Raw genomic sequence first — 15,711 nt, forward strand, 5'->3', positions numbered from 1 at the left:
CTTTCATACCAGCATGAGCACTATAACTTGAAGGGGAGGGCCATCATTGACAGTAATGATCCTAGTATTGGAACAACAACGTTCTTCTTGCATTTGCTCGAATCTGAGCTAAAAAGAACTTATAAGCAGACAGAAAATATAAATCTGAAGGACGCAATACCATTCGCTTTCATTAAAGAAAATGCTAACCTATTCGGCACTCTCCATGAATGAAACTTGCACAAAGCAGTAGGACGAGGAAACCAGTTGAGATCTTCATCTCTGTGTCTCATTGCAGCCTATGAACTACCTGGTATTTATAACATGTGGCAATGCCCGGACATAAAAGACAGAAAAATGTAAACGACACTGGATTTGTAACCTCATGCTGCACAACTTGCACAGTACATGCATGATCCTTATTTCATGGAGATGCTTAGTCTACGTCAATCAATGGATCATTCAATGTTCATACTAAGACAGCAATATGGTCAAGCCAACGTATTTTCTAGTCAAAGCATTTCAAACATTGTTCCTGTTAGGGTTATGTGTGATACAAGTCAGGGAGACAATCCGAAGTATTGGACAAAAGTGATTAAGTCGAGGACAATATAGATACAAACTAGTATTTAGCCTACACTGATTCACTGCACAACAGATCCCACACCCATTTTTAACCCACCTAGTTATGAACATGGGATGAATGAGAGAGTTTGTAGCTACCTTAGCATGTTATCATGGAACCTGCATTTGTGGAATCTGAACATCTGGAAATCACTCCAGGTGAACTATGGTATGGTGAAATTGTAACAGAAGTTTCTTCATTCGAGCCAGTTTCTTCATTTGAGCCTTGAGTTCTTTCTAGATGCCTAGACACCTTCATTTCCAAACGTTGTGTTAGTTGACATGACACAGCACAAAACCCATGCTGCAGACCAAAAAAAGTATTCATAAACCACTCACTGTACATAAATTTGTATTCATAACATGATAAAAAAAAAATCTAATAGAACAAGGAAATTTGAAAATACTCTGGGTCAAGATAACCCGCCGTGCCCATGACCGATCTCACCACATGAGTCCCATTATCATTGGAAAAAACCATGGATATACTGAAATCTGCTATTTTCGCGTCCAAGTTTTCGTTGCACTGGGATTGCTCTCCTCTCTTAATGCAATTCTCTTACTGGATTCCCTTCTTAAGTGAGCTGAAATACTAATCAAATTTATCTGTGATTAACGTATTCTAGATAACTCGACATGATTTTATTCAAGGATGAAAGATTGAAGAAAAATGTTACGCACTGACTAAACAGATTACCTTCCACAAAATTGGTCTCATAAAACTGTGTTAGTCGAGAGAACCTGCACAGAGTGAGAAGAAAAACAGGCTTCTACAAAAGTGTATCTGCACCATAACAACCATGCGCAACAAGCCTTAGAACATATTCGAATGCACGTTGAATGTTGTAAGTTATACAGAATGGCCACGGACTTGTAAACACTTGCAATTTTACTTCTAATTACACATAAAGTACTAAAAGCTTAATTTCCACAAAAGCCTAAAGTCCTGTTCCAAAAATATTATGAAAGCAAAATAATTAATGTTCTTCCACAAGGCTAGATATTCTATGATTTTGCAAACCAAATGGAACTCAGAAAAGTGAACAAAACAGATCATGAATTACTGTTCCGGGAAAGAAACCTACACTTGACTGTCGGAAATGTTTGAAATCTTGGGCCAGTCGGGCAGGTTGCATCTTTCTTTATTCAGATTCGTAACAGTCCCGATTGAACTAAGCAAGGAATACGTTTGGTTAACACTTAACACTTGAGAAAATGAGAGCGAGTGAACAATATTGAACCAAATATACATGAATAATTGATTGGACATAAAAATAAAAAATACCCTCTTATATCTGGAATATGACAAATATTTGGCCATTCTGGGTCACTGTTCTTGGTGCATCTTTCTATCTGCATCCGCAACCATAGACGTGACACTTCAATATTTTGAAACCCTCTGTTGGAGGACAATGCTATGTAAAATATAGAATTACATACCTGATCAGAGATATTCTTTTAGGTTTTCGTTAGGCTTGTACTTGTATATAAGTGCCAACTTGTTGGTATCATCACAGTATCCAATAAATGAGGTCAAGTTTCTATGATGGATTCTCATCAGGAGCTCAACCTGCAGCCACATGGAACTCATCAATCTCTAACAACGAGACGAGGCATTTAACTTGCATTCCAAGGAATTAAATTCAAACTGTCAAACCTCTGTTTGCAACTCCCTAGCTGAGCTAGCTCCTTGAGATGACGATGTCGAACCACAACTTGAGTGCCATATTTCAACTAGCCATGGTATACAATCCCAAATCCTCCTTTCCTGATTTCAATTTTAAAGTTTTTGGTGATTTCTAAAACCTCGTCATAAGTGAACTAGGACTTCTGATGCTACATGAGTTTTGTTATGTTTTCTCCATCTGCAGCTTAAGTAGACAAAAAGATATGAGTTCAGACTAACTGGTTAGGAATACCACTACACCATAGTAGGAGCGCCGGTTCTACCTGAATAAGTATCAAAGCTATAAAATGGTACCTGGTTTTCTTATTCTTCCCAGCTTCCACACCAGTATAAGCACTATAACTAGGAGGAGGGCCACTGCTGACAGCAATGATCCAAGTATTGGAACAACCATGTTCTCCTTGCACTTGCTTCAATCTGAACTAAAACAGGACTTATAAGCACATCAAAAATCTGAAGGACACAATACCATTCACTTTCGTTAAAGAAAATGCTAACCTATTCGGTGCTCTCCATGAACGAAACTTGCACAGAGCAGTAGGACGAGCATATGAACTACCTGGTATTTAAAACACGTGACAATGTTCCGACCAGAAAAGCAGAAAAACGTATGTGACAGTGTGGATTTGTACCTCATGCTGCACAACTTTACATGAAACATGATCCTTATTACATGGAGATGCTTAGTCTACGTCAATCAATGGATCATGCAATGTTCATACTAAGAGAGCAATTTGGTTAAGCCAACGTATTTTCTAGTCAAAAAATTTCAAACATTGTTCCAAAGTGATTAAGTAGAGGACAATATCGATATATATTAGTATTTAGCCTACGCTGATTCACTGCACAACAGATCCCACACCCATTTTTAACCCATCAAGTTTTGAACATGGAATGAATGAGATAGTTTGTAGGAACCAGGAAAGGTAAAGCCTAAATAGTTACCTAGCATGGTGCTGTCATTGAACCTGCATTTGTGGAATCTGAACCAATGGAAATCACTCTAGGTGAACTCTGGTATGGTGACATCGTAACACAAGTTTCTTCATTTGAGCCTGGAGTTCTTTGTCAATGCCCAGACATCTTAGTTGGCACAGCACAGAACCCATGGTGGGTCTATGTTGGCAGGCGAAAGTTGTGCATGCCATTGCTGACTCTAAAGCTTTCCAGGCTGAATTCACATCAAACTCTCCTCGAATCATTTGATACAAAATAGTTGTTAAATCCCATTCTGGAACTCAGGGTTCACCCACTGCACTATGTGGACAAGATCATCAATTTCTATGATTGCAGGTTGGCCAGTAAAACTCTCAAAATCAATTTTTTTTTCATTCAACCTTTGATGATTATAGTACCTGCAGACCAAAAAAAAGTAATATCAAACCACTCACTGTTCATGCATTTGTATTTATAACATGATAAAAAATCTAATAGAACACAGAAACTTGAACATACTCTGGATCAAGATAACCCACTCTGCCCATGACCGACGTTACCACACAAGTCTCATTATCACTGAAAACAACCCTGGACAGACCGAAATCTGCTATTTACGAGTCCAAGTTTTTATTGCACTGCACTTGCTCCTCTCTTAATGCAATTCTTGTTTTACTGTCTTTGGTTCTTACTTCATCTCTGTCTGAATTGGTAGAGTAATTTACCGCTCCTAAATGTTTGACTAAGAATTTACAGTAGGGATTTCGGCTACATGCCATTCGACAAGCTTTATAATTGATGCGTGTCTCAGCAGCTAGGTCTAAAGAACCACTGGGTTTTGAGACGAGATTAAGAATTGCTCTGGGATCAGCCAAGGGCATCCTATACCTCCATACAGAAGCCAACCCTCCGATATTTCATCGAGATATCAAGGCCACCAATATATTATTGGACTCTAAGTTGATTGCAAAGGTTGCTGATTTTGGCCTTTCCCGTCTTGCCCCGGTTCCAGATTTTGAAGGGACTGTGCCTGCTCATGTATCCACAGTAGTGAAGGGGACACCGGTAAGACTCATAAGCATAGTACTTACCTAACTAATAGCTACGCAGGTTAAAAACTATCTTATTATTTGAATTGATTTTTTAGGGTTACCTTGATCCTGAGTACTTCTTAACTCATAAGCTAACGGATAAGAGCGATGTCTCCTACTGGATTCCCTTCTTAAGTGAGCTGAAATACAAATCCAATTTATCTAGATAACTCGACCTGATTTTATTCAAGGATGAAAGATTGAAGAAAGAAGTTACATATTGACTAAACAGATTACCTTCTGAAAAATTGGCCTAAGAAAACTGTGTTAGTTGAGAGAACCTGCACACAGTGAGAAGAAACACAACCTTGCACTGTATCTGCACCATAACAAGTAAAAATCTTGGGCCAGTCGGGTGGGTTGCTTCTTTTAATTTAGAACGCAACAGTAAAAATTGGATTGGCTTCCCTACTGCCGACAGATACTTGAGATTCCCGCAACGGTGAATAGATTGATGGTCGATTCATGAAAGGTTCCGTCATCACTCTGGTAAGAGCCTTTTGAATCATCAAAGGACTGCAAAAAACGAGAGTGAATGAAGAATTTTGAACAAAATACACATGGATATTTGATTGAAGATAAAAATAAAAATTACGCTCTGATACCTCGAATGTGAGAAATCTTTGGCCATTCTGGGCCGCTGTCCTTGGCGCATCTTTCTGCCAGACGGGGACACGAATCAATCTCTAGCTTATGTAATTTGGTTAGGCGTTGCATAGCTTCGACCGTAGGCAGATACATCAGGTTCTTACATTTCCAAATTTCCAACTTAGTAAGAGAAGTGAGGTTGCCCAACCACTCTGGAAGAGCCTCCAGACCATCGAAACCATAAATGGACAAACATGTTAGAGAAGCAGAGTATTGAATTTGCTGAGGCAGTGACTTGAGCTTAGGCCACCCGTACAATCTTAATTCTTTCAGTTTCGATGGGACCTGAAAATGAGGGAAAGAATGGAGCTTTTGGCAGAAGGCACCGATAGACAACACTTGCAAACGAGATAGAGAGTGCAGCGCCTTGGGCAAATATTGTAATTTCCCACAGTCAGATAATTGTAGATAGGAAAGAGATTGCAAGCTGGACACATTGTGATCCGCCAGAGATATCAAATTGTCGCATGACTCGACCACTAATTTGGTAAGAGATGTGCAGGATGCGAGCCCGCTTGGTATACTTGTTAATCGATCGCAGCTGCCAATAGACAATTCAAGGAGGGATGTGAGGTTGTCTAAACTGGGAAGAGCCTCCAGATTACCGCAATGCTTGATACTTAGATGTTTAAGAGAGACGGGGGTTTGTAGCCCAGGACCCGACAAAGTCCTCAAATTTGGACAATTATATATATCCAGTGTGCGAAGACTAGTACAAGAATGGAGCCCGCTCAGTATACTTTTGAATCCATTGCATCCTTTAATTCTCAATTCACGGAGGGATGTGCAACCGTTTAAAGACAAGTCCCCCTCGAGAGTAGTGCATCTCTCAATTACCAAATCACGGAGTGAGGGCAGATTCTGAATTGAAGTGCATCTTAGCTTTGGGCAATCAACTATTTTCAACTCCTCAAGAGATTGGGATGGTGAAATTTGAAAGGATTCTAGATTGTGACAATATTCAATTTCCACTGTCTCAAGTGAGGGGCAATATTCTAACCCATAACATAAGCTCGACAATTTCTCACAGCTCCTAATTCTCAATTGACGGAGACTGGTTACTCGACTGCATATATTTTCAATTGGCATTGCGTTATCAACAAAAAGTATATCCAACTGCCTGAGAGATGGAAAATGAGTGGGAGCACTTCCCAATTCCCAACAATACTTTATTGTCAACTGCTCAAGGCAGGAAAACACTACTAAGGCCGCTTTCTCACCTGTTGATCTCACTTTCTCAACAACCGCTTCCTTCCATTCACTTAGGGCTGGGCATTTCTCAATTCTTAAGCTTTTCAACGCTGGAAACAAAGTAACCTCCGTGGCCGCCTCATTATTATCAACGTATTTATAACCATAAAACTCAACTCCAACACAATTAAGGTTCTCCATATCCTCAAATAAAATACTTCTAAGATTCGGCAAGTGTCCGAGTGGTGGGACTACTTCACATTTTTTGCAACCCCTTAACTCAATCTCTGTTAAATTGATGGGCAACGAATCACTCATCATCCATGATGAAAATTTAGTACCTAAGAACCCCTCAATCCTCAAGCTTTCTAAGTTGGGGTGCAGTTGGAGTCCTTCAAGAAAAATGCCATTTCTTTTTTCAGGACGGACCCACCCCCATTTTAATATCAATTTTCGTACGTTTGCTTTTTCTACTAATTTTGATTTCATTGCTTCTTCCTTGTCTCTCACACATTCCAATGATCCAATAACTAATTCCCCTTTCAATGCGTTTAACCTGCCCAGCTCATCAATTCTATGATGCCTTGCTCTATCCAAATTAAAAGAAGGTAGCGTTTGCAGACCAGTCAATCTTGTCATCCGAAATGGAACTTCCCTATACTCATCGAAATAAACATGTCTCAAGTTGATCAAATTTTCCATTTCCCTAGGAAACGTATTAAGCATGTATGTGCTTGACATTCTTAACGTCTGAAGATTATAGAGCTTGCCAATAGATTTGGGGAGTTCTTTTATTCTTGTGAAAGAAAAGTTGAGATACTTCAAACGTTTCAACTTTCCAATTGAACTGGGCAACTCCTCTATTTCAGCATGGAATAAATTCAACGTCTGTAAAGCTCTAAACTTTTGGAAGATGTTACTAGGGACCTTGTAATCAACAAACAACGACCGCAATCTCCTAACACTCCCTTTTGGAATTCTTTCAAGTGTAGTGGAAGAAATCCGTGCAACATGTTGAATCTCAAATGCATCATCATCCATCTGATCTCGGGTCAAGCTTTCAAATTTGAATGCTTTTTCTGCAAGATCATGCACCAGATCGTGCATCTTGCAAATTGTAATGCCGTACTCTTCTCTAGCATCTTGAAATAAAGAGTTTTGCAATAGAATATTAAAATATTCATTGCCTATATCCTCCATACTCACGTTGGGAGAAGAATGGAGATATCCTTGAGCCATCCAGAGTTGGACCAAGTCATCTTTTTTAATTACAAAATCTTTTACAAACATTGAGCAATATGCAAAACATTGCTTCAATGATGATGGTGTTAAATTATCAAAACTCAACTTCAAGACTGACATGATTTTCTCCTCTTCATTTGGTAATTCCCATATTTTACTTTCTAGAATTGACGACCATTCACGCCTACTATTTTTAGAAAGCATTAAGCTTCCTAAAACCTGTTGATACATAAGTTAGTTAGTTTCTATATATTTTATAATATAAAAAAGTGATTAGCAAAATAATAATCCCAAATTATAGTTTCATTGAATTTTGAATAGAGTGCTGAGCAAAACAAAGATGCATTAAATGTATCTATCAGAATTGCAAGATTGCTCTCCAATATTTTTGCTTGTTAGAAGAGAAATACTAAGAAGACTTGCTAGGCAAGTAAGAATTAGTCTCAGAAATAAACTCAAAGATACTTGATTAGATCATTTAAATATGTGTTAATTTAATACTTACGATAACCGAGTAATTGAACAGTTTGTAACAATGCACTAGGAAGGTAGTATTTTGAAGGAGTGTTTTGATCCACATTTTTTTATAGCGTTCTACATAGAAACACTAAATTTACGCAGCCGTGCGGTGAGCATAGAGCGAACTATTCTTTTGCCTTTTCCTAAAGAAACACTAAATTTGATCCAACGGTCATACGACTGAAGATTTGGGTGATCTTTTGTAGAGATAATATTTGAGGAAAGACATAAAAACAGACGGTTAAATTGTTAAAATATACAAACCTATATGTATATTATGAACAAATTGATGCTTTAAAAGCTCATTATTATGTTTTTCATGCAATTTTCTTTTAAACATGTTGGGACAAAATTAAATATACCAAGTTAAGGTTTTTTATACTGGCGATTCTGTTGAATATTTAATCGTACTTCTATTAGCAAATTAAAATGTCTTAAGTTCAACTCATATGAATGAGGATAACGTTTTGTATTTGTTTGAGTTCGAAACCGTACTCATACATGACCTAGCTCAATTCCCGTTAAGAGTAGAATAGTAGAAATCATAGTCATACATTACCGTAATTCTGCAAACTAATCCTTTATGGAGAAAGCACCAATCTATGTCTTCGACTGGCGACCCATTTTTTTGTGTAATTAATGTCTCATATTACAAACTTATTTCTGAACCACTTATTAATCGTTTAATACCTATTTTAGGTAAACGTATTTGGCAAAACCATGATGTTTTTATTCCCATTCAATTGATTAATTCAATATGGGATATCAAAGTGATGCTAGAGAGACCAACTACTTCAAATCATATTCATAGATCACATGATGTGCTAGTTGATGGTTGGACTCATTATTCAAATCTTTAAAGAAAAAATCCAACTATCAATTGCTATATCATGCGGTCTACAAAATATGGTCTCCCTACTCCCTAGCATAAAATTGCAAGAAAACTTGATATGAAAAACAATTTGGGTCATAATCGTTATCAATTAGCATCATCTTTCTCTACGATTAAAACAATTAGGCTTTAATGCACTTGGATTAAATCTTATTGGGTTTGAGAGTCATGTTTTCCTAGACTTCAATGACTAAGAAAATGATTGTCACTCACTGTTAGATCTTTAATCCAACGGTACAAAAAAAAAGTACAATAAAAAAGTTAAATGAGCACCAACCATTAGATGGGTGACCACCATTTTCTTCGTAACTGGATTCTAGGAGAACAATTCTGTTGGGTTTGATAGAGTTTCTTCTGTTTGTGTGGTTAATTGGCTATTCAATCTTATTGACTTCAGACCTCTTTGGCTAAAAGAAATAGAGGATTCAAAGCCAAGTCTATGTTTGTCACCTTTAACACAATTTAGAGTAATACTGTTCATGTAATCAAATTTACTCCCTTATTTGTATAGTTTATGCTTTAACGTTAGTTTATACGACTTTATGCATAACATTTGTTTATATAACAGTTTTTAATATAGCATTTTTTTTATTTCGTCTTCTTAATCCATTTTTCTTTTGGAAAATTAGGTTCTCATCCTTCCTTTTACTACTCCATTGATTAAAATCATATTCCTTTTCAATTTTTGATCAAGGTCTTTGGTATTAATAACATCATTAATTATTTCAATAATAAAATATTTTTATTTCTAAATATATTCATTTAATGTTAAAAATGTTACAATTAGTATATTTATATTTATGGCTAAATTTTTTAACATATATTTTTATTTTTAGTTTGTACCAATTTTTAATTTGCAACCCTTTTTTAATTTGTACCAATTTTCTTTTCAGTTTTAATTTGTACTAATATATTAATTTCTTTTTGTGCTCATATTTTATAAAGTTTTATTTGTATTTGTACCCATTTTTAATTTTGCTAAATGTACCCATGCTAATTATATGTACCATTCATGTAATTTTTTTCAAATTTTTAATCTTAAAATGTACTTGTTCTTAAATATACTAATTTGTTATATGTAAAATGTACCATTTTTTTTTATATATAAAATCTATTCGATTTTTTTTTTCTAATCCATTTTTAAACTTATGTGGGTACATTCTTTTTTCTTTGATTTGAGAATGTATCCATGTTAAGTTTAATCAAAGAAATTTACTAATTTTATTCAGCCTAATATCTTTTTTTTTTCTTTTTTTTGTGATTTTGAAGAATGTACTCATGTTTTGATACAATAATTTTTTGGTTAATTTTGATGAATGTACCCATGTTTACACACACACAAAAATTGTATATTTATATTTTAATATTTTTAATCCCACAAATTATGGTTTTTTATTTAAAATCTCATTAATATAAACAACTATAAATTTCAATTTTTAATTTAAAAAATATAGTAACGTACATAGAAATATATTATCACATTAAGTTTAGGAACTTGAATCAAAAATTGAAAACCATAAGGTTTCAGTCAAAGAATATTCATAGTTAGGAACCGCATCCAAAATCTCCCTTTCCTTTTCTAGGCACTTGCAGATGATCTACCCTCGCCCATTACACCCAGAAACTCCCCACCCCTCCTTCTAATTCTATATTTATGTTATTAAAATAAAAAACCAAACAAAAGACAGCAAGGGGGAACATGATAATAGACGTACCTTTGCCACCAATGGTACACCGGCACACTTTCTAGCTATCGCCTTTCCAATACGCTCTTGATCTGAATCTAGAGAAGGAGCATTACCATTTGGTAGTGCTTCACCCTTTAATATGGACCAACAATCCTCCACTGATAGGATCCCCAAATTACACCTCGGTATTGTCTCCGTGATTGATGCAACCTTAGCACTACGGGTTGTAACGATGGCAATGCTTCCGGGACCAGAATTGAGTTTCGACAAACAATCTGTAAAACTGCTCCATAAATCCTCAGCTTCATTCCAAACATCATCGAGTATCAGCATATATCTCTTCCCTGTCAACCTTTCCTTGAGGCTATTCAACAATGCTTCCCGACTAGTAACGCCTGTCCTGTTTGAGTTAAGGGATTCTAACATCCGATTTAGAATCGAATTAACCTCGAAGGTGTTGGACACACACACCCACATTTTTTCCTCAAAATGTCTACCAATAGCATCATCATTGAATACTGATTTTGCCAAAGTCGTCTTTCCGAGTCCTCCCAATCCCACAACGGCCTTAACCGAAAGGTACTCTTCCTGATTCTTGGACTCGATCAAGGTTGCAATGATATCCGACACAATCTTCTCCCTTCCAATGATCTTCTCATTGTGGCCGAAGCTTGAGTCGGTTTCTCTGTTCCCCATAGCTGGAAGGGTTTGATCTACTGTCCTTGCAACTAAGCCAATGAAAGATGCCTCACTCTTGAGAACCGCCAGGGACGCATTGATGTTCTTAATCTTGTGGGCCATCTTTTGACGAAATAAAATGGGATTGGAGGGAGAAAAGAAGTTGAGTACCTTTCTTGTCATATAGTTTTGCAATTCTGCTTTACGTCGGAGAACTTCATAGTTGATGTCCTCCAAGACTTCATCAGCATCATGAGCTACGTCTTTCAGTTTCTTCACCCAGTCCTCCACAGCCTTGCGCTTGTGACATTGTTGGTGGGCAACATCGCCTAAGTAATCTTGAATCGCAAGTGACGATTGATGAAGCTCAGTTAGCTCTTTTTTGAATCCTCGAAAAAGACTGATTTCTTGAGCAGCAAGTGAAGCCACCGACTTCAGTATTCCCTCCACCGGAATAGTGTGGAGAACTTCTAGCACATCCATACTCGCGCGATAAAGGGAGATTAGAGAGAAGAATGCAGAGAACTGAGAGAAAGCCAAGGAAGGACACAAGAAGAGGGAATGAGTTGAATGAAAGGCTTAACAATAATTCAAGAAAATGTGGTATAAGAAGACGAGAGAAACATATCATACAAAATAGTAATGAGTGGGGTCCAGCAATAATGGAGACATAGCATGGCAAAACCACATAAATATAAATCCATCTTGTCAGCGAATATTCTCTCCAGCAAGTTTAGACAACAGTCGCGAACATTCTTCTCTCTTTGCATTTATATTTATATTATATTTTATGATGATCAAATTACCAACTTATCCTTGCGTGATTTGATATATTATTTTGGGTAGGTTTTGAATGTTTTTTGCTGATGAGCAGTTTCGTCCAATTATGTTTTTGTCGAACCCAGTGGCACCAAATTGAGCCTCCAGCTTTATATATAAATAGATCAGGATTGAGTAGAAAATTAAAGATATTTATTAAGAAACATAACTTTATCGGTACATATATAGCATATATGATACATAGATTCAAATCAGATACGTATGCGCTTTTCAATGCTAGTTAGAGCCATTGTATATAAAAACAATACCGTTTCTAGATATAAAGCCAGACCTATTGCACAAGGATACAGTCAAGAGTTAGATTTGGACTATGAGAAGACCAGTTGTAACTATAGATGATTGGCATTCACAAAACGAGTAACAAATTCTACACATGTCATTAGGTTTACAAGTTGATCTTGTTTACAATTTACTTGGATTTGCAAATCCTCCATCTTCGGAGGTAGAGGAACGTTTTCCAACGCTGCTTTGCTTGCAATTGCTGTAATGAGATGAGCCGTTGTTTTCATGGGGCAGGTCCTAACGTGCCCTATAGCTATAGGACCCCATCCCACATGAAACATGTTATTGGCGGCACCATTGTGTTTAGGAATCAATAATGATGGGTTGGGTACCTTTAATTTAGAATTCAAATGAATTTGAAATCCATTAGGAATCGATAAAATCTCAAATTTGATTGAGTGAAAATTATATTTATAAACACAACCCAAATTATGTTCAGTGTGTATCTTATTTTTTTTCTACTAGTAACACATCATATGGTTTGTAAATATGATCAAAATTTGGTCTACCTAATATTACTCATACATTAGACTTTCTAGAAAAATAACGCAAAAACCCTAAAATCTTAAGATGCTGATTTAACATAGTAAACGACATAATTCGGCTGGTGTTTAGGATAATCAAATCATTGTAAGAACAGAGAACCTATGGTGTTTAGGATAATTAATAATCAAATCGTTGTAACGACTTATGGTGTTCAGGATAATTAACATCCCATACACAACATTCCACAAGTGGACAGTGGAAGATCATCAAATCCTCTTCTGTTTTTGTTAATTATGGTGTTTAGGATAATTACTATCAAATCATGGTAAAAGCTTATGCTTCTTTCTTCTGTGTAATGTATGTTCTCTTTGTGCTAATGCAATTATTAATTTAAATTTTTATTAAGTTTTGGAAAGTGTTATTGGTACTTAAAAAATCTCATTCTACACTCCTTACAAGTGTACTTTTCTTTCCAAATATAGAAAGTTTGGAGTGTAGAATAAGATTTTTAGAGTGCCAATAATAATTTCCTAAGTTTTACTGTGTATTGCGTTCTTGATTCATATGGTTGGATTTGTGAATTTGTTTCAGCAAAACCTCAATTCGCTGTTATATGGAATTTTCACAGTATAATAGTTTGGGGCAGCTGCCATGCCGCACCACCCTTCGTCAAATAAATCCAAGGGTACATTCTCTCTTGCAACCAATAATATTACTTGTACGTGTGTTCAGAAAATGAATCACTTGTTTAATAAATAAAAAATTCATATGACATGCTTTGTTACATGAGAGGATTTCTTTTTTCAAAATCGTAACAAATCAAGATTATCCGTGCTTATTTCTTTTTCATGTGCCAAACAATTTACGTTTGAGTAGGAGAATTTCTCATATACACCTCTGTCCTTAGTTATGAGATTTTTATCACATTCAAGCTACCACATTATTATTAGATTATTTAGATCGCACATTTAACTGTACCACAGAACTCAACTGGACCAAAAAAAAAAGAAAGGAAAACTAATAAAAAGGGTTTGAAAATTTTGAGTTTTAACGATAAAGACAAAATAAAGTGTAAAGTAAATAGTACTATGATTGACTTTTTAATGTAAAAATATAATTTTTTGTTAAAATGAACAGTACCGTGAGCTATTCGTTAAAGTTCAAAAAAAAAAAAACCTCTAACAAAAATAATAAAGATAAAGAAAAAAAGAAAAGGAGAGAGTACTAATTACTTGAATAAGGGGAAAGAAAAAAAAAAAAAAAGCTATTTTTTCGTTTGGTCTTGGTCTAACTCTCCCGTCTAAATTATCTAATATACTGTTGTCGGCCCCACGCGTTGTCCCCGCATGGCACATACCCTTTCTTCCTCAATTTCCTCCGATAATGTTTACATGGACGTCAATATTAATTCAAGTATAATGGACAAGGTGTAGTTTCATCGTACTTCCAACATGCTATATTTGAGGGTGCGTTTGTAGTATTGAATTATTTCAGATTGAAATATAAATACAAATATTAAACTGAATTAACTTAAAATATACTAAATTTGACTAATTTAATGAAATATTTGATGTAATTTCAAACTAAATAGCAAAGTAATTAATAAAATGGTAAGTTCATCACAACAAAATTTACCACATCACTAGTTTCATCCCAACAAAATTTGCATAGTTCGAATTATTTAGGTTGAAATGTACACAAGAAATATTTTACGACAACGTAAGATTAAATTAATTCAAGGAAAGTTAACACAAACACAAAAATTCGTAACTAATCAAATTATCATATAAAATCGTAAAAACCATAAATTTATGAATTCTACTATAGGAACTCACTCATTGAAGGTAATGTTGCTTTAGGTGAGACATACCCTAAGGACGAGCGTGGATTAGCGAGGCTAGAGAGCTACGATCCTGCTACTTATCAGTGAGTGGGTTTTTGTGTTTTTTATATATATATGCTTTACGATTCCCAGAAACCGTTTTAAATGAACTTATACTTTAAATGCCATGTCATGAATGCATTATATGTTTTAGTATTGCATTAGTGTAGCTATGCATTGTATTGAATGATGCTACGAAGGCTCAGGTAAGCTTCAGGTGAGTACATTATGATGGTATTGGTTGCATTGTATATTGTTAGGCATTTATGCATTCGAAGCTGATTATCCTGCACTCCGGTGTTAGTGTTCCTGCCCGAGGCCAGAGTATAGCCTTCACGTGATTGTTCACCTCTTGCACCACACGCTCACCTTGGATCCAAGTCTGGTGCCATCCTGTCATATAAACCACAATAGGTGGTTCCGACTCGTAAGTGACCCGCGATTCATCGCACAGCTTTCACGTGATCGTAGCACTTGAGTGTACTTATTTACACCCAACCTGTTGTACAGGTCACAATAGGTGACTCTGACTTATGTGCAGACATAAGTTGTTGAGCTATAGGTCCAGCTGTACATATCACATCAGAAGACTCTGGCTGGCATATTATTTTACATTGATTCATATCACCTGGCTTACACATGTTATTGCTGAACATTTTGACATGGCATATCTCTGTTTTCACTACTGTTGGGTATTGTTTTTATATACGTACATATTATTCTTTTCTGGGAATTATATGAGTTTTACAGTAAAGGGTTACTATGTTCAGAAAGAGAAATATGTTTTCAAATGCTTTGTTTTTGCCCACTCACGTTTTCTGTTTTGCGCCCCTCCAGGTCCTAGCTAGTTGTTCGTGTCTGTGGCTCACGAGGACTCTCTGGCAGTTCTGACATCTTCCTAAATAAATGTGGGAATCTTCTTCCTGTATGTATATTTAATACCAGTCTGCTGGACTGCACTTATGTTACCTATGCTCCAAAACACTTGTATTTTGGCTTCGAACACTTCCACACACTTATATACATATTTCTAGTTTAAATTAGTT

At 36.0% G+C, this 15,711-nt stretch overlaps 3 protein-coding genes across 3 annotated transcripts in view; 1 reads left to right on the forward strand and 2 right to left on the reverse strand.

Annotated features, from left to right (window-relative positions):
• Positions 1-1,122: 1,122 nt before the first annotated feature.
• The window catches only part of LOC137747331 (putative disease resistance protein RGA3), a 31,961-nt gene continuing 17,372 nt past the window's right edge, over positions 1,123-15,711 (reverse strand). Inside the window, exon 5 of the mRNA XM_068487433.1 lies at positions 1,123-1,187. The gene's annotated coding sequence lies outside the window, so the exon portion shown is untranslated. The remainder of the gene's footprint in view (positions 1,188-15,711) is intronic.
• LOC137746972 (probable LRR receptor-like serine/threonine-protein kinase At1g06840) lies at positions 4,025-4,487 on the forward strand. Its single transcript, XM_068486975.1, has 2 exons — positions 4,025-4,291; positions 4,374-4,487. Exons 1-2 carry the CDS (start codon positions 4,025-4,027, stop codon positions 4,485-4,487), a joined length of 381 nt encoding a protein of 126 aa, XP_068343076.1.
• LOC137746979 (putative disease resistance protein RGA3) lies at positions 4,821-11,658 on the reverse strand. The gene is made up of 2 exons (XM_068486982.1): positions 10,525-11,658; positions 4,821-7,617 (listed from the first exon to the last, which is right to left on the reverse strand). The coding sequence occupies exons 1-2, from the start codon at positions 11,656-11,658 to the stop codon at positions 4,909-4,911; spliced, it is 3,843 nt and encodes a 1,280-aa protein (XP_068343083.1). The 3' UTR covers positions 4,821-4,908.

This window comes from Pyrus communis, chromosome 10 (genome assembly GCF_963583255.1).
Source record: "Pyrus communis chromosome 10, drPyrComm1.1, whole genome shotgun sequence".
Taxonomy (NCBI): domain Eukaryota; kingdom Viridiplantae; phylum Streptophyta; class Magnoliopsida; order Rosales; family Rosaceae; genus Pyrus; species Pyrus communis.

Bases quoted from the DNA above. Each gene is read 5' to 3' on its own strand.
- LOC137746972 (XM_068486975.1), top strand. From the start codon at position 4,025: ATGCGTGTCTCAGCAGCTAGGTCTAAAGAACCACTGGGTTTTGAGACG. The intron at 4,292-4,373 runs GTAAGACTCATA...TTGATTTTTTAG, and splicing joins CAGTAGTGAAGGGGACACCG to GGTTACCTTGATCCTGAGTA.
- LOC137746979 (XM_068486982.1), bottom strand. From the start codon at position 11,658: ATGGATGTGCTAGAAGTTCTCCACACTATTCCGGTGGAGGGAATACTG. The intron at 7,618-10,524 runs GTACGTCTATTA...ATGTATCAACAG, and splicing joins GTGTACCATTGGTGGCAAAG to GTTTTAGGAAGCTTAATGCT.